At 41.1% G+C, this 26394-nt stretch overlaps 4 protein-coding genes across 5 annotated transcripts; 3 read left to right on the top strand and 1 right to left on the bottom strand.

Moving 5' to 3' along the window:
• Positions 1–26: 26 nt before the first annotated feature.
• Positions 27–6271, bottom strand: ora4 (olfactory receptor class A related 4). Of its 2 annotated transcripts, XM_066670962.1 has the most exons (2): positions 5976–6271; positions 27–987 (listed from the first exon to the last, which is right to left on the bottom strand). In XM_066670962.1, exon 2 carries the CDS (start codon positions 934–936, stop codon positions 34–36), a length of 903 nt encoding a protein of 300 aa, XP_066527059.1. In that variant the 5' UTR covers positions 937–987; positions 5976–6271; the 3' UTR covers positions 27–33. The 2 variants fall into 2 exon arrangements, with proteins under 2 accessions (XP_066527059.1, XP_066527058.1); XM_066670961.1 differs by lacking the exon at positions 5976–6271 and having other exon boundaries at positions 27–1846.
• fndc10 (fibronectin type III domain containing 10) lies at positions 4752–9601 on the top strand. The gene is made up of 4 exons (XM_066670960.1): positions 4752–4828; positions 4919–5012; positions 5285–6476; positions 6930–9601. The coding sequence occupies exons 3-4, from the start codon at positions 5394–5396 to the stop codon at positions 7152–7154; spliced, it is 1308 nt and encodes a 435-aa protein (XP_066527057.1). The 5' UTR covers positions 4752–4828; positions 4919–5012; positions 5285–5393; the 3' UTR covers positions 7155–9601.
• Positions 9602–10272: 671 nt separating this feature from the next.
• ssu72 (SSU72 homolog, RNA polymerase II CTD phosphatase) lies at positions 10273–17371 on the top strand. Its single transcript, XM_066670257.1, has 5 exons — positions 10273–10519; positions 12139–12282; positions 15289–15428; positions 15752–15870; positions 15996–17371. The coding sequence occupies exons 1-5, from the start codon at positions 10440–10442 to the stop codon at positions 16095–16097; spliced, it is 585 nt and encodes a 194-aa protein (XP_066526354.1). The 5' UTR covers positions 10273–10439; the 3' UTR covers positions 16098–17371.
• A 1670-nt stretch (positions 17372–19041) lies between these two features.
• On the top strand, positions 19042–25790 carry tmem240b (transmembrane protein 240b). The gene is made up of 4 exons (XM_066672941.1): positions 19042–19240; positions 19385–19491; positions 21535–21737; positions 24096–25790. Exons 1-4 carry the CDS (start codon positions 19205–19207, stop codon positions 24254–24256), a joined length of 507 nt encoding a protein of 168 aa, XP_066529038.1. The 5' UTR covers positions 19042–19204; the 3' UTR covers positions 24257–25790.
• Positions 25791–26394: the final 604 nt, after the last annotated feature.

Here is a 26394-nt window from a genome sequence, read left to right on the forward strand (position 1 = left end):
TCTTCAGCTCCACACAGAAGCTATATTGCTTTTTTATTTTACAATTGTGTTGTTGATGTTCAAGCTATTCTCTTGCACTCTCTTCTGTTCCTCCTCCCTCATTGCATATCTGCAGCTGATCATTAGCGACCAAGTCTGTGCCAGTCTCACAAACCTCTTACGCAGTTTGCCATGTCCAAGAGCGACCACCAGGGGGCTGAATCCCACGAACAAGGAGGCAGAGAACTGTGAGACTGTCAACAGGCTTTCAGTGTGTTTTCCGCCATCATAGTTGTAGTACGTCACAGCAGCAACCTGCAAGACCCAGCAGACCACGAACAGCGTGACCAACGCCATGATCACGTGACCTGCCTTTCTTTCACTGCTCACGTGCACCGTGGTCGAGCTCTCAGACCCTGTCCCAACTGAGCGTATATGTTTAGCCAGAGAGTACAGAGTTGCCAGATTGGTACTGACCATCAGCAAAAGAGGCAGAACCTCGTTTATCGCCAGAGAGGTGGAGGCGAAGATGGAGCCTTGGTCTTGTGCTGGGAAGTCCCACATACAGCCTAGCAGGGGGCGTGTGGTGCAGCTGATTACCATCACCTCTATCGTGACGTTTCCTCTCACGTGAGTGGTGTAAACCAGTGCCGGGAGAGAGAAGACCAGGTTGGCACCCCACACGAGCCCCAGGGTGATCCACACCCGTCTACGGTCCCTCCTCAGCGCCTGGGGGCCTGTAGTAACATACTTTCGCCTCAGGGTGGTGTAATGAAACATACTCAATGTCAGCGTGGCCCAGCAGCCCACAGCTCGCCACCAAACCCAGAGCAGCATAAACACCCTGCACCATCCGGCCTCCAGGTATACATTCAGACCCAGGTCTGAGATAAAGATGGGAACCGTTCGGAACAGAGAGGTCAGCAGGTTCGCCAGAGATAAATTCAACAGGATCATATCAGATGGGGGAATGTGGCGAGAGGGACTCTCCACAGCACACTGGCACACCTGAGAGTGAGGGAGGATGAGAGCGAGAGAAAGACAGGTTAATTTTTTTATTTTTGTATATATCCAGTTTGAGTAGGACAGCTGTGCTGAAATCTGATTTGACTCAAATCTAAACAGGTGCCAGAGTTTGACCAATCAGAATAGAGCTTATGCATTTTGTTGGGGGTTTAGCTTCCGGTCTTCCTGCCCCCTCAGGGTACTCACATTGTGTAGTTATTTTGTAAACCAACAAACAAATTTGAACGCACAATGTATGCTAGCACACAAAGGCTATGTCAGAAACAGATTATAGTTGCCTTGTGAGATTTTGAAGAAGGTACCTTTACCAAATCACATTTAAGACATGCTTCAAAAGCAGCAAAACCCACAGCTAAACTTATGTTAAAAAATAACAAATGACATATTCAATGTACCTGAAGCTGATTTACGGTACCATATACTAGCAGTAAATGCTAGCCGGAATAATTACAGCTTTTGGAGAGAACAAAGCAAAAATCTGCAATGTCTTGGCTATTGTGCACAGAAGTAATTTATTAAGATAAATCTAAGTTTCCTATGTACGGAAACTGCTCTGTTCACCACACTACTTTGTCCACTGCTAATTGTACTACTCTGGGACAACGTTTGACATTTCAGACACGGCCAGAATTTAGCGAGGGAATTTGCCATGACCTTTGAGCTGCTTTTAATTACAGTTCTATCCTTAAAAAAGTAGACAATTGTATTCAGGCAGGTATTTATTTATTTCTTTTTTTGCTAGTGCTGTGATTGTTGTAAAAAATAAAACAGAAGTGGGAATAAAAGTAGGCTGCAAACGTGTAAGGATTCAAATCGCTGGAGTGCTAGAATAAATGGCTAAATGCACAAGGAGATCAGTAAATAAACATTTTGCAGATTGTGCTAGTGCTGTGTGTTTTTATTTTGTTGCTCACATTTTCTCAGCCATTTTAAAAAAAGCTTTATAGATTTTAATTTATCTCTCTCACTCAGTGTGTGTTTTAACTCTTGTATTACACCAGATTATGATTATATCTGTCTTTATAGGAGAGAACCGGAGCAAATCCAGGGATTAAAGTCAGTCAGGAGGATCCAGACCCACAGAAAGAGATTAGCGCACAGTGTTGCTGACTGTTTACCCTCCTAAAGGATTTTTCCTCTCAGAAACAAATCTTGTCCCACAGTTTTAAAGCATAAATCCTTTTTCCTTTTTTCTTACCTCCATCCACTCAACACACTAGTTCAGTTAGGACTGCTTTTGTTTATGAGTTTAAATTAGTTATGTCTATCCCCTTAAATTCAGGCTTATAATTCTGTTATTAATTTTAAGACTATCTATACACTTATCCTACAAGTATCCACCATGAATACTTTTAACAAAGAAGAATAATTCATTAACCATAATAGATTATTAATTAAGTTACATATCAATAGTATACAATTAATTATTCACTATCCACTATGAATTATTCAGTGTCCAACATCCATAATCTACTGAGTAACTACTAAGTTTATAAGTATCTAAAAGTAATTAAGTAGCCACTATTACTCATTAATAATTACCATGACTTACTATGTGTTTACATTCTTCATTAAATATTTTATTTAGAACCCTTAGTTCAGAGTCACCTGCATGCTCCTTCTCCTTTGTTCCTTTGCACAGAGAAATGGTTCTGCAGCGTGCTGTGAAATGTGCTGTTCTGTTATTATATAACAGCACCAAAAGGGTTCCTCTGTTGTTATAGAAATTGGACATGACATAATTGAAATTTGTTTTTGGTGCTAGATACAATTATTTTCAAAATATTTCTACTATTGAAAACTATATATATATATATATAAACACATTCTGCTTCAGTCTGCAGAACTGTAGCCCCACTGAAGCATACAAAAGGTTCTATACAGAACTCATCGTTCTGAGTAGAACCACTCTCTTTAATCAAGAACACTTAAAGAAACATATATTCAAGAGTGAAGTCCTCACACTGTATCAATTCTGAATGATAAAGAATAATTTTTAATTCCAGTAAACAAATAAACCCAGATTAAATGGGGCCCTTTAGACAGTTTCTGTTTCCTTACCGCGTAGATGACCAGGATATTTCCCAGAATTCCCGAGAACACCAGAATGCCGAACAGAATGGCGTCTACAGTCAGCAGCACTGCCATTCTTTATTGCCTATCCTTCTATTCCCCCTCTTCTACACTCATCCTCTCTTCCATTTGTACTCTGTCCATCTTGTATGTATGTTTGTGTGTGTAGCAACTTTATCTTTATACAAAACCACAGAGGACTCCCATCACTGCTGACCATCACACTCTTCAGGGCCAATTTACTCCCATTATCAGTTGCTAGGCAACCGCTTCCTGGTCCTGTGCTATCAAAAGGGTCACAGCCTTGAGAGTATCATGACAGGGAGCCATGATTTTATCATTTTTGTGACATTAAAGGGTGATAAATGTCTGCAAAAATATACTGAAATGTAAACACAGTAATGGAGTTCTGGTTTTAGAGAAACTTTCCAGAGTCAGATGTGGGACAGCGGTAGTGAATGGAACCAGACGTTCTCCTCTTAAAGTTCCTCACAGAAAGTGGTTACAGTACAATACTGATGCACACATGGCTGATATCTGACCTGAAGATGCCTGGAAGAAAAAGTTCAAGCTAAAAAATTTTACTCCAGAATATTCTCCATCACTGCATTACGTCTTACTAATCATATGTATGATATTGATTGTCATCATCACTGACCATAGACCAATCCAGATATTCCCAGTCTCATTGACGTAGGAAATGTGTGTGTGGAATCACTTCTGGGCCTCATTAACCTGACTCCACACTTTCCCATCATTAACACTGCGCTGACTCCTTTAGTTTGTCCGCTAATAAACCGTTGGTTCATCTGTTTGGGTTTGTTTGTTGATTAGGCCAGAAAATTCTGTGACAAATAAGCAGTCACACACTGGATTAAAAGTCTCGTGTCATTTTGGGAATCCTGTACCCATTGGAATAGGAGATGTTTCATTTCTGTCATTTAGCGTGTGCTAATGTTTGTTTTTTAAAAACATGTAGTAAATATGTTATTATAAGATTAAACTGACCATAATTGTGCTGAGAAGTGGCACTCTGGCGCAGCAGGTAGTGTTGTAGTCACACGGTTCCAGGGACCTGGAGGTTGTGTGTTCAAGTCCCACTCCAGGTGACTGTGAGGAGTTTGGTGTGTTCTCCCCGTGTGCGTGAGTTTCCTCTGGGTGCTCCCACAGTCCACAGACACGTTGGTAGGTGGACTGGTTGCTCAAAAGTGTCCATAGGTGTGAGTGTCTGAGTGAATGTGGGTCACCCAGCGAAGGACTGGTGCCTCCAGGGCCGGACCCTCCGCGACCCAGATTTTTTTTATTATTATTATTATTTCATAATAATTGTTTCTGTCTTGTAGAAAACTGCGCTTCTATGCCGAACCACAAGGCGGCGACATTTATCACCATAGTGACTTATGTAGGTAAAAAAAGGCTGTGTCTCAAATTTGCCTGCTCCCTAAGTAGAGCACAATATGTAACTACAAAATAAAGTCATTTCCCACTAGATTTAGTATTTACACATAGACATTTGTAATTCCGATTTTATCACACTGGACAGTTTGTGAACTATGTGTGTGGTAAAAGGTCTCATGCTTTGTGCACGATAAAAGAACGATAAGATTTTGGACGTGCCCCTGTGCTTTGCAAGGACTATTGATTTGGACAGAGAGGGAGAAAGCAAGAGATGGAGAGGAGTGTGATGGAGGCTCGCGGAGACCTAACAGCAGCTGGAGGAGAATAAACAGCTAGAGGAGGGACAGAGGAGGTAAGAAGATAAAGAAAAACACGGGGCAGATTTTGAAAATATTATTCTCTCTCGCTCTCTTAGTAATTCTCATTCGCATTGCTCTTTAAGGTTCATGCATTCAGTGACGTGAGCGCGCGCACACACACGCGCTCCAGCTATCATCATCATCATCTTCATTATCTCGTTGAAAAACTGCAAGCAGGTATGTGTATATTTTCATGCTTCACTCCATGTGTGGATTATTAAAGGAATAACTTCGTTGTTCTGAGTTGCATGAATGAATCAGCTGTGATTTCTATCTATCTATCTATATCAGTTTTAAAGGACCCAAAGCTTGTATTTTCTTGCAGTTATAATTCCTTTCAAATCATTTATTAACAAAAACACTAATATAGACTTTCTATAATGACGGATATTTTGTGATGATAAGATGTATACACCTTAATAATAATAATACTCTTTTCTCCTGTGTAGGCCACCAGTTTGCTTTGCTAAAAGTGTGTGATGGATCCAGAGGTCCCGCCTCCTTCCATACAGACTCTGCCCTCTTCTCTTCTAGCTGAGCCCTGCCAATGACTGCGAAATGTCTGGACACTGTTGGCCTTTTCTCACCTGCATTACTGTTTTGTACCTGAGCTTTGTCAGCAGCACGAATCGAAATGCTTCAATTCGACAAGAATCTGGAGGAATAAACAGCAGAGATCAGCCCTACAGCCAGGGGGCGCCACTAAGCGTCCAAAACAGGGGCGGTCTGTTCCACTCAGAGCAGCCTGATGGACTTAATGGGGTCGGAGTAACTTTAGATATTCAAAACATAATTAGTGAGAGTGGCGCTAGTGAGAAAGGAGCTAGCAATAGAGCAGTTAGCGATGCAGTACCTAATGAGAGAGCTGGTACTAAGAGAGCAGCTAGAGAAAGAGTGAACAACATTAGAGCAGTATGCGAGAGAACAGCTAGCAAGAGAGTAGGCAAGGAAAGAGTAATTAGCAAGAGAGCAATTAATGAGAAAGCAACTAACAAAAAGGCAACAGATGAGAAAGAATTTAGCAATAGAGCAACTACTGAGAGAGTAGTGAGAAAGAAAGCAACTAGCAAGAGAGCGACTAGATATAGGTCAACTACTGACAGAGCAGCTATTGAGTTTGATAAACCCCTTTGTGCATACCGAGTCCTGGAGGAGGGTGAGGAGGGACAGCTGTGTTTCCGTCTTACTCAGATGGACTTCACCTGTCCCAGAGCTACCTGCTTGCAGGTTCGGTCACCTGGAGGTCAGCTGGTGGCGAACATGCTCAGTAACGGCAGTGTGCTGCTCCAGTGGGCGTACAGCAGCCAAAGTAGAACAATAATCCCAGGGAATACTGGGGTCCCCTCAGAGACACCTGAACTCACAGTGACTCCACCAGCAGGAGGCGCTACAGAGGCCCTTCCTGCCTCACAAAAAAGCCAGAAACAGGGGCAACAGGAAGGGGGCTTTAAAATGAGCTGCTGGTGGAATGGCAGCTACACACAGTTTGAGTGTTCGAGTGTTATACTTGCCTCCAGCTGCAGGGACTTCTTGTTGACTGAACTCCACGAAAACGTGCCCTACCGCATCTGCCTGCAGCCATTGTGGGCAATTTGGGACAAAGGCAAGACTGGAAAGCTTCACGGGCACAAACCCAAAACGGTCTGGTTCCATATCCACTGTTTTTTTTTCAATTTGTAATATGAAATATTATATAAAGGACAAACAAGAAGAGCATTAAGGCATATCACATAGGACAGTGACATTTATAAAGCTAGACACTGATTATATTGGCAAAGACACACATTGCCAATAATGCACCAACCTTATGAATTTTTAAAAATGAATATGAACAGCACCTCCTTGTGCAATGTTTGTGCAAACATTGTTTTGCATATAACAAAGGTTTTAATGTATAACATTCAAATGATCCATAAAGTCTTTCTGACACATACAATACAATACTATATAATACACTACAGGAAGTGTATGGGTACTATGGCTTTTATAGCACAATACTCAACATAGTAATACTGATATCATAAAAATAATAATTATAATCACAGAAAAAGTGGCTAGAAGATCTTGTAAATATTCTTACTGTATTTTCTACAGAAAGTGGAGGTTTGGGACGGATCTGGCTGTGTGGAGTTCATCGTGTCTCCCTCCGGGATGCAGGACATTGTCATTGCCATGACGACAGTGGGCGGCGCTATCTGTGTGATGCTGGTCATCATCTGCCTCCTGGTTGCATACATCACAGAGAACATCATGAGTCCAGCAGTACAACACACACTCACAGCTCGACACTCCACACGCTCACACAATACACACCTCTGAACACACACACACACACACACATTTTTAAAAGCATATTTATTAAACCTCTAAACAAAGATGTTTCGGTATTCAGTTTTATAAAAATACTGACCACACTGCACACATATAACAGCACTCAAACACTCAACAGAAACAAACTAGGTCACACACACTGCCCACATACTCACACACACTCTAAATCTGTCTCAGTCGCTGATTCAGTGCTGAAAACATACACCAAAAAGAACACAAGAAATGTATGGAAAATGAAGCTCCAGTTTAATATGTCTTTTCCTGGAAGCAAAAAAGCAAAACATTACTTAGAAACAAGTCATTCAGTTCATACTGGAATCATATTTCCCTTCAGTGTAGTGTCGCAGTCACGCAACTCCAGGGACCTGGAGGTTGTGGATTCTAGTCCAGCTCCTGGTAACTGTCTGTGAGAAGCTTGGTGTGTTCTCTCTGTGTCCGTGTGGGTTTCCTCTGGGTGCCCTGGCTTCCTCCCACAGTCCAAAAACACAAGTTGGACTGGTGACTCTAAAAGTGTCCATAGGTGTGAGTGAATGTGTGTTGCCCTGTGAAGGACTGGCGCTCCCTCCAGGGTGAGTTCCTGCCTTGCGCCCTGTGATTCCAAGTAGGCCCACCACAACCCTGAATTGGAAAAGCGGTTACAGGTAATGATGATTGTTTCAGTAATTTTACTAAATAATCTCATCTCAGCCATAGCCTGAGTTTTTGGCGCCCCTAGATTGCAGCAATGAAAATGCTGTGTAGCGCATCTCCATTTTCTAGAGTAAATATTGCTCTAGCGTCAATGTAATAAACATTTATTTTATTTTTTTAAGCTGGAATAATTATGTCTTGCCTTGGAAAAATAACTGGTGGAAATGCACACTGAATATCAACAGTGTTTTGTAGGTTTATTTGTGGTCCTATCACCACAAGATGTGCCATAATGACCATGATTCTTTAGAATTAAATCTTTGTATAATCTGGAGGAATTACATGAAGGTGTGATTATGGAAAAGATCATTATTAATAATTAATAATTATTGTAGGGTCATATTTACCAGGTTTTCATTGCCATTTCTTCATTATAATGTGAATTTTAAACAAGATGTTCTTTATTTTTAAACTCAAGTTACAGGAAGTTGTCTTCTCTGAAATAAAGCAAAAAACACAGGGCAATATATGTTTATTTTTTGCTAAAACTTAATCTGTGACCTTTGTGTGTAAACACACAGATCAGGAACCGAAGGTGAAAGACCAGGTTGGAGCAACTCTATTTCCAACTTTATTTTAAAGTGATAATTCACATATTTTACCCAGAACCCTCACCAATAAGCTTTTGTGCCAACTGCCTGTGACATTTGACTGACCTCTGTGTTCATTTCCTGCAAATAACAATAATGTTTTAATACCATTGAACTGTGCTCAGAAAATTAGGACGAATAGTTTTAGTCTCATAGATTTAGGAAAATTCTGTTACACAAAGGGTCTACTGTAGAAAGGATAATTTCTTATAAGAGCAATGATTGTCTTTTCTGACTTTTAGTGATGTGATTTACTTTAAAGCAATGCTTTTTTGCCAAAAATAATATTTTCAAGTGGAAGTGTTCCCTTTAAATTAAATATAATTACTTATCTGAGATATATTTTTGTCTGATGTTAGTTTCTGTAGTTTTAGTTTTAAAATTAATTTAGATAACTTTTGTAAACATTGCCAACAATTTAGTATTTTATAGCTGTCATAACATTCAGACCACAATTTTATTAGAAATTGGTTAAAAATTAGAATCCTTGCACATTTTGTCAGAAAAAAATTGTACAGTGTGTTAGCTGAGATTGGCATCTACTTTTTAGCTACATTAGCCTCCTAGCTAACTTCAAACTCTTGTTTTAGCGGGAAATGGGGCATATTTTGTTTTTAAACCATCTAAAAATGTTTCTGTTGCTAACAATGAATGAAAAAATATTCATAAATTCACATTGTATCTTAAACATTTTATTTTACTGACATTTAAAATAAAACAACCAAACAGTTGTTCATGTTGTGTCAGAATTTCACTGAAACATTTGAAATAGTCTAGAATTATGTAAAATGAAAACATGCTACATTAATTTCAAGTAAAAGTTCTGTAAAACTTTATTTTTGGAGATACAAAATTGTACCAGTCTCCATGCATCTATCATTAGCGATGTTAGCATTTTCAGGTGACATTTGATTACAGAAGGGGAATCTGAAGCATTTCACTGCTTCTCTTTATCATCTGACACAGCAGTGATGCTTCATTGCTGATTTATTTCTGTAGAATTTCACTGTAAACTCCTTTTGGATCCAATGCGATTGTATGCCTTATAGTTGTTAAGAGTTATATCACTGTTTACTGTTCATAAATCCACCAGACGGGTAAAAAATTTTCAATACTGTTTGTCCTCTTATACAAAACCTCCTGTGTCTGATAATAAAGGAATAATGCATTATATATTTTTGTCCTGCCTCTTTTGTGAGCCCTGCAGTTTTTGTCACTTTACAAATATGTGCTAATGACTTGTACAGGAACCACTTTGCAAGGGGATGGGTTAAGAAGGCATAAGAAAATTGTATGGGTGGATCAGACACAGCAGTGCTGCTGGAGTTTTCTCACTGACAGATGAGCTACTGTTTCTGACTTTACATCTACAAGGTGGACAACGAGGTAAAAGTTTCTAAGTCAAATCACCAAATCAAACCTAATGTATTTGTATAGATCTTTTACATCTGATGTTGTCACACAGCAGCTTCATAGAATTCTAGACTCAGAGAGTGAGAGGACGCAGGATTTAAAAACTCTAGCAGCACTGATGTGTCTGATCCTTTTGTATCAGGACAACACACACTAACACACCACCATCGAACTTCACTAAGGGGATCCTGTCCATTGAAGAACGCTGTGAAAAGAGGGGAAGTATGCAGAGCAACAGAGGGACTACGTTTTGTGACTTTACATCTACAGAGAGTTGATAAAACTGGTTGCAGAAACAAAATGATTTTAATGTTATGGCTGATCGGTTTATAATTAACCTCATTCTCTTCGTGACAGCTGGCTGGTGACATCAATGCCAAGCCCCGCCCATGGCGTGACGTTAGTACCCCCTCGCCGTTCCTCCATTCCTCCGCCATTTTACAGAGCTCTCTGTGTGTGTTAGAGTTGTCAGGGCGCTGTCTCCCTCAGCTTCTCCGTCTCGGTTAAAAATACAGCTCAGAACTTATTTCTTCTGTCATACAAAGTTTAACTTAATCTTTCTGCTTTCAGTGACAATAAGATGCCGAGCCAGCCGCTCCGTGTGGCGGTCGTTTGCTCCAGTAATCAGAACCGCAGTATGGAGGCTCACAACATCCTCAGGTAAAAAGAGGAGAACTACGGAAAAAAATACTCCAGACTACCGTCTTTCAGCGACTTCAGAGCCACGAAGAACCGAGGAAAAAGAATTAAAACGCCCACGGCGTGCAAGACATTGGATTTGGCTGCTTATGCCGGCTTTTATTATTTTTTTATTTTTCGATTCACCTTAAAACTTCCTAGAAAATAATGCGCCATTTAAGGTGGAACGTAAATAATTACATAAAGTAGTGGAGAAATCAGTAACAAAATCGCAGGACAAAGAACAGACGTGCTTTTCTAATCCTGAATGGTCTTTAATGGAACATTAAGGTCTTTTTAACCTGCTGTGTCATGCAGGATATGGTGTAGCACTTTTGTTTAAATGGCTTTTAACTCTTAACAGGAAATAGTGGTTACATACGTGTATATATTAAGAATGATGCATCTAAATATACACACCTACGTACATGTATTCATTTAGACAAGCATACATCTAAATACACGTTTACAGACATACATTAGGGATACATAACAACATGCATCTAAATGTGTAGATACACATTAAAACAGACATACATCTAAATCATTCATTTAAACAGGCCATTCATCTAAATACACTAACAGATACATGAGGGTAAACGCATCTAAATATGTAGATGCGTACATTAAGACATATTTAAAAGCAGAAAAACCACAAAGGCAGATATTCCAAGAAGACAATGCATTATGCCGCGCATTTCATTCAGAGATATTCAAGCAATGTTTAAATTCATGAGAAATTTGTGGAGATGCATTGGAAACTTTTAGGAGAACCAAAAACTGACATCTGGATGGTGTGTGGTGGACAGCATTGTCTTGCTTGAATATTTTTTTATTGTGATATTACTCTTTTAAAAGAACAGACAGGAGCAATACACCCATTTAAAACTGTTAGGAAATGTCAGTGTATGACATGAGCATACACATTTTCTTAGACATTCTCACACTCTAACTAGAAAGTTCTAGAAAGGCCTGCAATCAACAGCCTCATTTATATTTCCTTTGATGCATGGGCAAATGTCCCTGGTCACATGACATTCAGATGATTTTTAAAATAATTAGATATCTGGAAGCTTTTCATTTAGGAAGTCAAACCTGTCATGTTAGCAGGAGAGTCAGAACTTTTGCTTAGGACAGTAACTTAAATCACATTGATTTCCGTTTATTGATTTGTTTCACTTGGAACTAGTAGAAAATATGGGCTGGTAGGTTAATATAGTGCTTAGGCTATAGTACTATTAGCCTTGCTCGCTGGGTGGATATCCCCTCCCCCCCTCATCACACAGGCACAGTGGTAGCCAACTTGCATATGGCAGACTGTATGCTGACATAAGAGGCCTGGGCATTTGGTGCACTCTTCAGTGTGTTCAGCTGCATTCGCCTACCCAGAGTGGTGCCACTGTATGCCATTAGGGAATCCTAGATTGGACTTTTGGTGGAATTTGTGAAAGCTAGTAGTTGGGGAGAAAACTCGTGAAAAAAACTTGTGAAAACTTTTGGCGAAGGATTGTCTATTTTTTTTTTCTTTTTCTGACTTTGTCAAACTGTGTAATGTTGCGTTATTTCGCCGTTGTATTCACTGTTTCTCCGTGTTTCTGCAGCAAGCGCGGTTTTGACGTGCGATCGTTTGGAACAGGGACTCACGTGAAGCTGCCCGGACCGGCTCCGGACAAACCCAACGTCTACGACTTCAAAACCACTTATGAACAGATGTACAGCGACCTGGTTCGAAAAGACAAGGAACTGTATCCCCAGCACATACATACATTCACATAGCTTTACTGCAGTCCCTCTTTCTCACACAAACACAGATGCATTCAAACTCCCTACTGCAATATTAACCGTGCTTATTTTTCCTTTTTAAGCACCTTCTACTGGGGGCTATATCTTTGATACAAGCATACACCATGTGCTTGTGTGTCTTTGTTGTTCAAGTTCTTTCTCTAGTATTCAGAGTAAACATATGCTCTGGATATTAGGATGATTAGTAGTAAAGGGAGAAGTAGGTTTCTTTTTACCCTGTTATCATGGACTTCAACCTTTTGGCCCTCAGAGACGCTGAAAGAGAAATAATTTCTAAAAAGCATCCATTTGTTGTCTAACTTTGTTGCAGAATTAGCCAATACGTCCTCAGGAAGACTCAGAGTAAGCATTCGTAATAGAAAGACAAGTATACGAGGAAACCTAAGTTTTAAAGACCTTTAGCGGGTCAGTTTGTCCATCACCTCTTTTTCTTGCAAAACTTTACATCAGCTTATGGCTGTTTTTCCTGTAGTTATCTCTGGATGACAGAAGAAGAAACTTCTCTAATGATTCAGTAAAAATGAGCCTTTACCATAAGGAGGTCATTGGTTCGATCCTTGATGCCTTGGTTGTCTGAGAGCACAGCTTCTGGAACCTGGGGCTGTTTGGCATTGCTGCATTAGCATCAGTGTGGAAACAGGCGATGATGGACTTAACATGTCTCAAAGGAAGCACAGGCTTGTCCTCACCGTTCCAGTTTGGGGGCGTTTTGCGTAATGTGCGAGCTAATTGGGGAACTGGAGACAACGAATGACTGCAAGAAAATTTGCCAAAATTAATAATAATTTTCAGTAGTCATTGCGTCACGGTTATGTTGATGTATAGGTTTTGCCGTAACTGCAAAAATGAACATTATACATAATGTAATATTTTATAGTGGGAATTTATTTATTTATTTATATATATATATATATATATATATATATATATATATATATATATATATATATATATATATATATATATATATATATATAAATAAATAATTTTTTTTTCTTTTTCATTGGAGAAAAATGATTTTAACACCAGCATGCATGACTCTCTTTAGCTTTCTGATGGAAATCATGCACAGATAAGAGATTGAAAATCAACAGTGAACAGCGTCTAGTGTCCTTGAGATTGAAACAAGGTTTGATATTCGAACAAAAACGTCATAATGCAAAGGTTTTAATTCTAATGATATGCTTGGATAGATTGCAAAGTAAAAATAAGATAAACCACACTTTAAAGAAAATACAATTATGGTGTTTTCTTACCTTTTTGTGAAGCATTTTGTACATATCCATGTTGGAAATGTATATTAAAAAAAACTTAGAGCGTGATTAAAGCCTGCAAGCACCTACGGTTCACCACCAGGGGCGGTACTGCTCCAGTCTGGAGTTTTCTTATTGTGGGAATTCAGCTGGATGCATATTTCCGGCCTACTAGTAGCATACATCCAGAGGGGGGTAATAATTAATTCCATTTACCCAAGCATGGGTAGCTCTGTACGATTTTAATGAGCCTGTACTTTTCAAATACTTTATTTCTTCTGCTGAAATAAATCCATTTTAGCTGTTAATATATAGTTCCTAATTCTTTAATTCTATTTGACTTTGAGTCATAGAAATATTTCTAAAACATTATTATACACCACACATCATTTTCATGCTTATATTACTTTATTCAAGCCGATGTGCTGTCAGTGACATGTAGCTTTAAGCATGAATTATGAGCAGATAATGATGACTTTTTTCACTGATGTTAGGGATGTTTGGAGCGCAGAAGGTTTTTAACCTAAGTGTTGTGTTTAGTGGGAAATGGAGACACCCACCACCAGAAAAACTAATATCCAGAAAACGTAGCATCTCAAATCCAGTCTCTCGACCAATTTTCAAAGACTGTTACATATATCCCATGTAGCTCCATATCCTGGACACCCCTGTGATTTTTATTTATTTTTATTATTGTAGATCCTAGAGTGCCTTCCTTTTATGTAGGACGGGAATAATTGATTTCACCAGTGTGCCCTTGAGAAAATGGCCTGTTACATGTTGAAACTGAGATGTGTGTCCATTAGGTGGCGCAGCAGCCCATATTTTGAGCAGGATGCTCTGTTTCACTGCATGAGGGGAGTGCATTAACACAACAGGAGTGTTTTGCAAAGCAGGATTTCTCAGTTTAGCTACATATTAATGCCTCAGATGTATGTGATAGGAAAAGAAATAAGGAATGCTTGTGATTTAATTTCTGTAGCTAACCCCGTATATCCTGCTTTGTGGAACAGCTTACCAGCACTTAACCAGACAAATTAAGCGAGAAATGAAACCCTGTCTAATAGAGGAAGAGACAACGGCATTGTTATTGTACAATCCTGTTTTTTGGACGTGGTTTCGCACGTGATTTCTCCTGTATTTTTCTATTATAAAAGCACAGGTTTATGCAGATAACTGAAAAATCCTGCTTTTTGATTTGTCCCCCTCCAGATATATTTTCTTCATTAATCTAAATGTCAGCCGTAAATGAAAACAGAAAAACACTGACTTTTTAAAATAATTTATAATGGTGCTCTATGGGCAGTCACTTCAGGAGATTAGAGAAATGGAATATGCCTTTAAATGCATTTAAAAGAATTTGCTTGGGAGAAAACTATATGCTCACAGCACTTAAGTATATGATGCAAATTTATTAAATTGTAAATAATAACAAACTTTAAGCTGTGTTGGCTTTCTGTTAGAATTTTATTTCATCGAACAAACAGCTGAACGGAATAGTCCTTGTTGGCGTTTACTAATTTACCACCACTTATATACACCTGCACACAGGGCTTATTTACTGCTGTATTTAATTTGGTATTATCTCTTAATATTACACACACAGCTCTGCAGCCCTGATGTGTTCATTGCCTACTGTGTTGTGTTTGTATTTGTGTCCGTGTGTGTGATTTCCTTGACCCTGGTGCTGCACAGATACACTCAGAATGGTATCCTACACATGCTGGAGCGGAATAAACGTATTAAACCCAGACCTGAGCGATTCCAGAGCTGTAAAGAGCAGTTTGATTTAGTCATCACCTGCGAGGAGAGGGTCTACGACCAGGTCCTGGAGGGTGAGCTCTTTTAACTCTTTTGGAAAAACACACTCAGTTTGGGGTCAGGTCGTTGCTTCAGTCGGGAATAAAAGCATTTTTGGACCTCTATTATTGTCAGAAATGTTGGTGTAACTGCAGGATTTGTCTTGTTTGGTTAATTTTTAAACACATCTTCTCAAGACACTCGCACTTTAGACCTTTATCCCATGTTCAGTTACAGTGAGTTAGCTGAAGATAGGGGGTGTATTTACCTTTTAATAACTTACATTTAATGAGTCTTTTACACTTAAGAGATTTCAGCAAATTATCTTAATTAATTAAAGGTGTGTGTCTGTGTGTAGATCTGAACTCTCGCGAGCAGGAGACATTTCAGCCGGTTCACGTCATTAACGTCGACATTCAAGACAACCACGAAGAGGCCACGCTTGGAGCCTTCCTCATCTGTGAGCTCTGTCAATGTGTGAGTATATAACAAACACACACACACACACACACACACACACACACACACACACACAGTCTTTCACACTCAAATTCGGAAATGGTTAATCATGTTTTTCTCTTTTGTTATACCCCCACTCTCAGATTCAGCACACTGATGATATGGAGAATGAAATCGATGAACTGCTGCAAGAATTTGAGGAGAAAAGCAGTCGTCCATTTCTACATACAGTCTGCTTCTACTAAGCAGGAGAGACACACACACACACACAAAAACAAGCCGCTATTGACATTAAACAAAAATTGACAAACCATAGTCTTAGGACCATAAACCCACCCTCCCGCAAGGAAGAAAACCCACCTGAAGGAAAATCTCCTTTTCACTTGCGCGCACACACACGTGCCCACCACTGAACATTCAGGATCCAAGCTGCTGGATAACTTAAACCAACGTTTAGATTTTGCAGATTTTTGAGGGCAAGAAGTATTGGTCATTGACATGTAGCATATTTCATCCATTTAAATGAAACTGAGGCTTTGATTAAAAATATAAAATACAGATCTAGGCTTTTTTTGATGAATCTACAAATCTTCCGTTAGATATCAGTTGTCCAGAGGTTTAAAGTGATCTGGAACATCTGGGCTTTGTTTAAGTTATCTAGCTAAGGGGTAGGACACAAACTGTGAAATGAGTCCTAAACAGCTAATTCAAGATTGTAAATACAGTGGCTCCCCATTCAGCAGGACCCCTAGTTCTGTGGTTTAAACCCAACCCTTGTAGAGTGAAGACGGACAGGGGGCAGCCCAGCAGGGACGCACCAGATAGAGACACGTCCTGGGTCAGATGACATGCAATAAAACTCATGAACAGATTTTTCATTTCATTGTGGGGGGTGGTCCTGTATTAAATACACATTGACATTATTCAGAAAACACACACACACACACCTCTTTCATGGAGTGGAATCTGTTTTTGTTTAATTTGAAATTTGAGTTATGTTTTGTTATTCATACTTTGACCCAAACCTGTGGCTGTTACACATAATACACACAGACACTTAGATACATATAGTATTCCTAATTCTATATATTGTTTTCTGAATTCTCTGCTCAGTTTCTGAGAGGGCAGGTTTACTCTGCAGATCTTCTGTTTCTTTGTTTTATAAATCTAATAATAATCTGATGATATGTATGTGTGCATGTGTTAGAGAAATTGATTGATTGAGACTGCCTGAATTAAAGCAGTGTTTTTACTTGAATATTGATGATGATGATGATGATCAATGGTGCAGAGTTCCTGAGAGTCTCTGTATATTTTTTGTTGATAGTTATTTAAACTTTTTGACCCAGAAATCATTCAGGGTTCATTTGATGAAATTTGTCCTCTGTTTCTTTGTCGTTTTTCTTTTGTAAATTGTAAAGGAGTTTAATTGTAAGTGGAGACCACGCCAGTCCAGAGTGCCTGAACTTTGTGTAAATACTATGCTTAAGAAAACAACAGAAACAAAATAAACCTCAGATGCAGCAAAAGTTTGAGTGACGTCTTGTTTGGACGCTGTGTCTGATCACAGAGGACAGTATCAGTAAAAGCACACACCCTGCAACTGTGCTGTGATGTCATAATTAAGTGTGAACTGAGCTGCTTTACACTGCACCCACATAACACAAGTCCAGCATTATGTTAACAGAAAATTATGCAATGAAATGTGACGCTCTGACACAGGAGCCTAAGCTCACCTTAACCCAGTGATTCCCAAATATTTTCTGCAGCGCCCCCTTTTGTAGATCTGATTATTTTCTAACATAAAATAGGGATTTTAAAAAATTGAATATTTCCCTATTAGTATTCAAGTAGCCATCTCCATAAGCTGAGATCACATTATTTTGAGATACTAAGTCAATATGTTGAGATGGCATGCTATCTCAGTATGTTCACAGCAATGTTACAGCAGCTGAAGTAGTGTTCCTATCCCTTAGCAGGAGATTAGAAACTGAAGAGAAGAACACACTCCTGATTAAAAAAGTTCAGAGAAATGCTGGCTGTGTACTGTATAGGTGTTCGGCCAGACTTAATAGGCTCTTATTAAAAAAGTTTTCTGATTGGCTGAGAGCACATGACCAAAGCATTGTGTTAAAATTCAAGTTAATTAAGTTAATGGAGTTTATTTAGAGTCTTTCTCTCTCCCACACACACTGAGAAATTGACCCTCATGTATTATTCCTCCCCTTAAACTGGCCTCATTTCAGAACACCCTCCAAAGGTATCACTGACCCGGCTGTGTTACACAGGTTTGTTTTACCTAAGTAGGTAACCTTAGGGCTACACTCTGAATGGACAAAAGTGTTTAGACACAGTTCTGTGATGAAGGGCATTAATCAGGTGTGTGTTCCCTCTGCTGCAAAGTCGTTACACTAATATTGAAACATTGCTGTGAGAATTTGATGGACATCAGCCACATTAGGGAGGTCAAATACTAGTGTTTGTTAATAAGTTCTGACACTTTGAATCATCTGAAAGTTTTAGATGGAGCTCCATCACTCCAAAGAACTCACTGTTCCACTCACCATCTGTGGGTGATTCAGGCTCTTAGGGTGAGTCTCCTGAAGAGAAGTGACAACAATCTTATGAGATCCTGACCATTTAAACCATGTAAAGCCCTCAGTGTCACTGCTGGACCGAGGCACCAACCGATAATATACAGCCGACAGTGTCCTCCGTCCACTGATGCACTGATGAAGGACTAGAGGATGATCCACACAAAATGCAGCAAGAGATGAGCTACTCTCTCTGACTTTACATCTACAAGGTGCACCAACGAGGTAGGAGGGTCTAACAGAGTATGTAGTGAGGGAACAGAGGGTTTAAAACTCTAGAAGCACTGCTGTGTCTGATCCACTTATACCAGCACAACCACGTCAGTGTCACTGCAGCGCTGAGAATGATCCACCAGCAAAATCATACCTGCCCTGTGGGGGTCCTACTGAGGGTTCTGACCAGTGAAGGACAGGGGGAAGTGTGTGTGTGGCGGGGGCATAAAATATGCAGAGCAACAGGTGGACAGCAGTCTAACTGTAGAAGCAGTGAGTAGAGAAGATTAATGTGTTGTTTTCAGGCACAGCTGCAGTTCCCGTGGGGCCTGTAGGAGGCGCGCGGGAGCGGGAGTGTAGGTCGCGCGCAGCTGACAGGAGCTGTTGCTGTGACTGTTGCTGCGGAGATTCGCGCGCTGCGGTCGGAATCGAAGATGCTGCATAAGGTGCATAAAGCTTCATGAGTCGCGCGTGCTCGAGCTCGGCGCGCGCGGGGATGTGAGCTCCGCGCGCCGTCACGCGCTGATGGAGTCGCAGTGAGGGAGATGATCTTCGTCGTCGGCGGCGCCGCTCTGCTGATGGTGAGAAAACACATGCGCGCACGCACGCACGCTCGGTCTGTGTGCAGTGCGAGGCGAGCGCGTGACGCTCTATTTCTCTGAGCTCGTGCGTTGTTGTTGGTGCTGTTGTGAGTGTGTGATGACCTGCCGCCGCTGCTCCTGCAGGCCGTCGCGTGCTGCTTGGACATGAACGCGCTGCTGGACCGCTTTCACAACTACATCCTGCCGCACGTGCGCGGGGCGGATCGAGTGTGCCACTGCACCTGTGGCAGGTAAGCATGCGAGAGGGGAGTTTGTGTTTTGTTTCAGTGCTAATGAAATCCACCTGATGCAGGTCAGAGGGGGAAGGGAGGTGGAGGGGTCTGGTTTTAGTACCATTCTAACACACCTGACCCAGGTAATGAGAGTCTTCAAAGCGCCCGATTGGCTGGATCAAGTGTGATGACGCTCTGGTGAATGACTGTCAGTAGACTGACGCTTTAAGGTGAGGTGCATACAGGTACATACAGGCGAGGAATCATGTGCTTGAAACACATAAAAATCAGTTCATCAAACATAAAACCACTGTCCAGGTGTCAGAAATATTGAAATCAGGTGCCTTTTGTTACAACAAGGTGTGAAATAATCTGGTGTGTTAGTCAACATCAGGTGCATAACAAGCAGGTCCATGTAGAACAGGTGTGTTCTGACCGGCTTTGTACAGATCAGGATTGTTTGGACAAGATCATATATATTATGATATAACGATGTGTTATGTACAGGTGTTTTGCCTGCATGTGTGTTAATAACAGACATATTAAATGCAATTTTGTTAATAACAGGTGTGTTAACTACAAGTTTGTTAAATACAAATGTGATATATAAAGGCGTGTTAACAGGTGTTTTAACTAAATGTGTTTTGCTAGCAGGTGTTAGAAGGGGTGTTAGTAACAGGTGTGTTAATAACAGGCATGTGAAGGTACTGGTGTGTTAATAACAGGCGCTTGAATGTATTGGTGTGTTAATAACATCCATGTGAATGTACAGGTGTGTTAATAACAGGCGTGTGATAGTGCAGGTGTGTTAATAACAGGTTTGTGAAGCTACAGGTGGGTTAATAACAGGCATGTGAAGGTACAAGTGTGTTAATAACAGGCATGTGAAGGTACAGGTGTGTTAATAACAGGTGTGTGATAGTACAGGTGTGTTAATAACAGGTGTGTGAAGGTACAAGTGTGTTAATAACAGGCGTGTGAAGGTACAGATGTGTAAATAACAGGTGTGTGAAGGTACAAGTCTGTTAATAAAAGGCGTGTGAAGCTACAGGTGTGTTAATAACAGGTGTGTGAAGGTACAAGTGAGTTAATAACAGAGGTGTGAAGGTACAGGTGGATTAATAACAGATGTCTGAAGGTAGAGGTGTGTTAATAACAGGTGTGTGAAGGTCCAAGTGTGTTAATAACAGGTGTGTTAATAACACATGTGTGGATGTACAAGTTTCTTAATAACAAGTGTGTGAAAGTACAGGTGTGTCAATAACAGGCGTGTAAAGGTACTGGTGTGTTAATAACAGGTGTGTGAAGGTCCAAGTGTGTTAATAACAGGTGTGTTAATAACACGTGTGGATGTACAAGTTTGTTAATAACAGGTGTGTGAAGGTACAGGTGTGTTAATGACAGGTGTGTAAAGCTACAGGCTGAGGCTGCTGAGCCAGTGAGCCTGAACAGCTGGACACATGCCCATGGCGTAGTGTGGCATTTTCAGCAGCAATGAACTGTTATATTCATACACACACACACACACACACACACACACACACACACACACATTCCTCCGGGCGGCCTAATCCTCTCTTGTGCGTGTGTGTGTGTATTTATGAAGTCTCAGGCTTATTCAGTGTATGTGTTTGAGATGAAAAATGTGTGTGTTTGCGCAGAATGTGTGGGAGAGTAGATGTGCATCTGACAAATGTCTTGAGGATTCTCTGTTTTAAAGGTGCAGTCAGTCATTTTTATCACTGTACAAACACTGTTTATGAAACTTCTCTGTATGTTTTCTGTAAAGCCTCAGGCTGCTTTGTCTTTCCTCAGCAAATCAGGCTATGCTCCATAGAGCGGGTCACTCATGGGGACCATATCTGGAGCAGCTGCTGTATAGAGTCTCTCTAATGTTTCTCTTCCCTGTGTGTCCTCCTCCTTCTCTCTTTCTCTATGTTCTTCCTCCTCTAATTTTTCTTCTTCCTCCTCCTACTCCTTCTTCTTCTCCTTCACCTGCTCCTCCTCCTCCTCCTTCACCGCCTCCACTTCCTCTTCCTTCTCCTCCTCCTCCTCCTCCAGAGACAAAGTGCAGTATGTAATCCCGTATGAAGGCTCCGGTTCTCTGGACAGGGAGGGGCCAGCAGGGGGCAGCAGTGTCACTAAGCAGGAAATGGACCTGGTTCTTGGACTGATCCTGGGCTTTCTGATCAGCTGGGTGCTGCTGTGGCTGGACGGGGTTTTACATCGGGTTCTCAGGGCCTGGAGAACCCGCCGGCAACAAGGTGAGAGAGACTGGAGCTTAGGGACCAGGGTCATGGGAGAATCCCACATGAAAACCAGAGGTTCCCAACCATGGACAGGTACCAGACTCAGGACAGTGCAGTACCGGGTCGGGTCTTATGAGAGGGTTTAAAGAGGAATGATGATTTGTTGGTGGGACTACAACACCTCAAAACAGCAAACTACACCTCCTTCCTCCACCGCTCCAGAGACACTTAAAGAGAGGAGAGAGAAAGTGGGGTGGGGGATGGAGAGAGGAGAGCAGTATATATATATAGGACAAAATGAAATTCCAGTCTCCAGAGCAGTACTGGATTTAGTGTTACACAGAGAAAGGGAGTAGAGGGAATCAAGGACAGAGAGAGAGGGAATGAGAAAAGGGAGAGAGAAACAGAAGGAGAATGGAGAAGTGAGGGAGGAGGAAAAGAGAAGAAAGACTTAAGGAAAAGAGGCCAAGGATAGGGAGAGAGAGAGAACAAGAGAGGGGGAAAATGGAGGGACAGAAAAATGGAGAAAAGATGGGGGGATTTGTTTTATGTTAAATGTGGAAAAGTGGACTGTCCAGAGGGGTTTACATTTTGGTTCTGTGTGTGTGTGTGTGTTTTTGTGTGTGAGAGATGACTCTGAAGGGTTAAGGGGACTTTCTACTTTTCATACAATTTCTTACAATCTTCTCTTTTTCTCACTCTCATTTTCCTCTTATCTCTTTCACTCCTCTCCTTTCTGTCTCTCTTCTTATGAGTGCTTTCATGAAGGTTTTTGAGACATGAGGGAGATGCATAAAATCAGATAATGGGAGCAAGAGAAAGATGAAGACATGAGAGTGAGATAGATAAATGCGCGCACACACACACACACACACACACACACAGAGCGAGAGAGAGAGAGAGAAAGAGAGATAGAGATGCAGTGATAGTGATAAAACATCACTTGAATGTTTGCTTATAACTGAAACACCTGAAACAACCCCGTATATAGCGCTTCAACATTACTAATCGGTAACTTATAATTTTGATGTTTAACACATCCCCAACTCTCTCTCTCTCGGCTGGAGTGTGCGTAACACTCCTCCGCCTGTCTGTTAATGTTATGAATGAAGTGCATGAGGAGTGAAAGGGTGTCTCTTCCTTTCAGCATCTCTTTCTTTGGCAAAGCGCACACATACACACACACACCAGTGTTGGACAAAGTACACAAACCATGTACTTGTACTGTAAAAATACAGATACTCAGTGAAAATATTACTCCAGTAAAAGTAGAAGTCCTCCTTGTAGATCTACACTTAAGTAACAAAAGTATTTACCTTCAAATGTACTTAAGTATTGAAAGTAAAAGTACCATTATATATGGGGTACCAGTATATTATGTAATATTATTGTAATAAGACTGTCACTCTTAGTTCCCCAGTCTTTTAATAGAATGTCATTAATTAGTCTGACACTTAACACAGCAGAAATGGCCAAAGATGAAATGCAGTGAATGATGTTATACCAACCTTTACACACACCCAGGGTGCTGACCCTCCAAACCAACAGGGGTCGTTGTCTCCTGAGTATTAAGCCCAATTTATGCTTCTGTGTTGATCCTATGCTGTAGGCAGCGCAGCTCGATGTGCACCTCTTTAGAAATGTAACTCATTGTATCTATACAGACCCCAACGACTGTGATTGGTCAGCAGTCAGACGAACATGGTTCAAGTTGCTCAAGTCAAGAAGTCCAGAAATATTTAATCCTCTACATTACACTCCCTAAATAATGCACTTTAAAGATTTGTAAAACGTATACCACTATACCACTACACTGTGTACTACAACTACTCTGGTGGTTTAGCTGTGTAATTGTAGAACAACGCAGAAACTAACCCTCAAGTAAACTTTCACAATGGCTTAGGACACCTGTGCAGGCTACAGCATAGGCTCTGAATTAAATTGATGTGAAGGAATAAATTGGCCTTTAGTGAATTCTCTGACCTATTACAGGTTAGTGAAGTGTCACAGTGATTTTGAAACTGTGATTTTAAGATAAAATAATACAATGTTCCTGTAAGTGCTCTGTTTGGTCGACATAGATGCAGACCAAATTTCTTAGTAGTTACTGATGACTCAAATACAACCGGAAAACAGGGCAGCCAATCAGAACAGAGCTCATTAACATATAGCATGTGTACACACCCAGGGACGCTGGGAAATGGTCACGTCTTCATCCCTTAGAATTAAACTCACAGATTCTGTTACTGTGCCTTTAAGCCTGATGTATGTAAATGAGCACTGCTCTGATTGGCAGTGTCACATTGTAAGAGCTGAAATGGGCAGATATGGGCCGACAGGCAAATTTTTTGTGATCTCTCTCTCTCTCTGTAGAGGCATGGAGGTCATGGAAGTGGGTGACCCGGGTGTGTGATGTGAGAGAGCTGCACAGACGTCTGCAGCTGCGCAGGCCACAGGAAACGGCTGCAAACAATGTCCTGCACATCAAACAGAAGCACTACCACAATGGACACCCCAGCCCTCGCAGACTCTAACACACATATTCACGCACACACACATGTTCACAGACATGTTTATATACACACACATACACCTGAAGGCTGTGTATTTACTAAAAGAATTGACACTGAAGAGTGTGTGTGTGTGAGAGAGTGTGTGTTGTGTTGTAAACATCCAGCCTAGTGTGCAGCAGCACTCTGTTTATACTTGGACAGTGACCGGACCCAACTTGCACTTTCTCTGCCTGGGACGTGGTCTCTTGAGGGTTGTAGATGTTTATTTTGCTTGCTGACATGTTTTTACAGGTTTTTGTGGAGTGTGTTAGTTTTGTACAGAGGGAATGTGGGTGGGGCAGTTTTTTTTAGTGGGGGGTGTTTGTGTATCAGAGACAAGTTAACATTTTTGTGTCTTTTTTAGAGAAAGACATGTCCACAGCTTTATTCATGTGGTGTAGAACTAACGCCGCAGACTACCGCATCTTCACAGGAATCAGATTCAGTCCACTCAGGGTTTTTGACACGTCTCACTCTGAGCCTGAGAGTGTCTTCAGAACCCAGGTCTGTGGGGTGTCCCAGTGTGCAGTGGTCTGTACTGACACAAAATGGTCTGAGGAAGGACAAGCGGTGACTGGCGACAAAGTCCTGGACAGCTGTGTGTCGGTACTGCACACAATAACAGCAACAACCTCTGGATTTAAGCTGATTTCAGTAAATAAGGTGTGATAAGGGGGTGGCACGGTGGCGCAGCAGGTAATGTAGCTGTCACACAGCTGCAGGGTCCTGGGGCTGGGTTGTGGGTTCCCGCTCCGGATGGCTGACTGTGAGGAGTTTGGTGTGATCTCCCTGTGTCCACGTGTTTTCCTCCAGGTGCTCCTTTTTCCTCCCATGGTCCAAAAACACACGTAGGTGGATTGGTGACTCAAAAGTCTCACTAGGTGTGAATATGTGTCACCCTGCAAAAGACTGGCGCCCCCTCCAGGGTGTGTTCCCGCCTTGTGCCCAGTGATTCCAGGTAGGCTGCGGACACGCTGTGACCTTGAACTAGAAAAGCGGTTACAGACAATGAATGAATGAATGTTTGCAGTGTGTGTGTGTGTGTGTGTGTGTGTGTTTGTTGAGGGGGTGGGGGGGGAGGTAGATATTTTTGTGTGACATCAGCATGGCCAGGGTCCTGTTAGGTCTGTTGCTGTAATGGGTTTGTCGTACCTGGACACGAACACATTTAACGGGTTTTGTTGGTTTTTACTTATTATTATTATTATATTAAACAACATGGTTTCTTTATTTATAGTAAAATCGTGTGTAGTCGTGGGATACCAGTGTCTACATCTTAAAAGCTGTTAAAGAATGACCACAGTTTAAGCTGGAAGACAAAACGTCTCCTTTTCCGTTCCCAAGTGTCCAGACGTTTTTGTTGTGAAGATGTTTGTGTGTGTTTGATTAAAAGGTGAAAGTCAAACCATGAACCCACTCTTTTTTGCTTCAAAACATGCTCAATATGCTTGGAGGGTAACACAAACTGCCCTCATTCAACAAAGCAGCTACCAGTCAGATCTGATCCTAATCTGAACACACACTCCCTGAACACTCTGACCTCTACAATCAGATCCTGAGAGCTGATTCATCAACTGCGCTCATATGTTACGAAATGTTCATGAATAAATAAGTGAAAAATATGTTCTTTTACACAGCTCTGACTAATAAGTGCTGATGTGTTAAGGTGCTTTTTCGCTGCATAGTACCAACTCTACAGGTCTCTAATCTGTGTGGTCTCTGGTAGGTTTTCCACTCCTACAGCTCCCCCCAAAATGTAATGTGTTGTCTCAAAACCCCATCTATATCAGGAACATTGGGCATTGGAAACCACAACAACGCCGGCAGAAATGATAACCGTTGTTTACTCATCATGTATTGGCATGCTGTTATTGTTGTTGTTGTTTGGGACTGAACTTCTTTATCCGTTCAGACAGATCAGTATAGTATGTTCCTTCCATGTTGTAGCATCCAGCTCTCGCTGGATTATTTTATCTGCCACCGCTCCAAGGAGTGTCTGAACATCTTCAAAAGACATGTATATAATGTGATCTCTGGTGTAGCTGGAGATTTTACAGATGGAGAGTTTGTGCTGGATTTTAGCATTGCGTGGCGTAGTGACGACTCTCTGGACAGTCAGC

Source organism: Hoplias malabaricus, chromosome 5, assembly GCF_029633855.1.
Source record: "Hoplias malabaricus isolate fHopMal1 chromosome 5, fHopMal1.hap1, whole genome shotgun sequence".
In the NCBI taxonomy this organism is placed as follows: domain Eukaryota; kingdom Metazoa; phylum Chordata; class Actinopteri; order Characiformes; family Erythrinidae; genus Hoplias; species Hoplias malabaricus.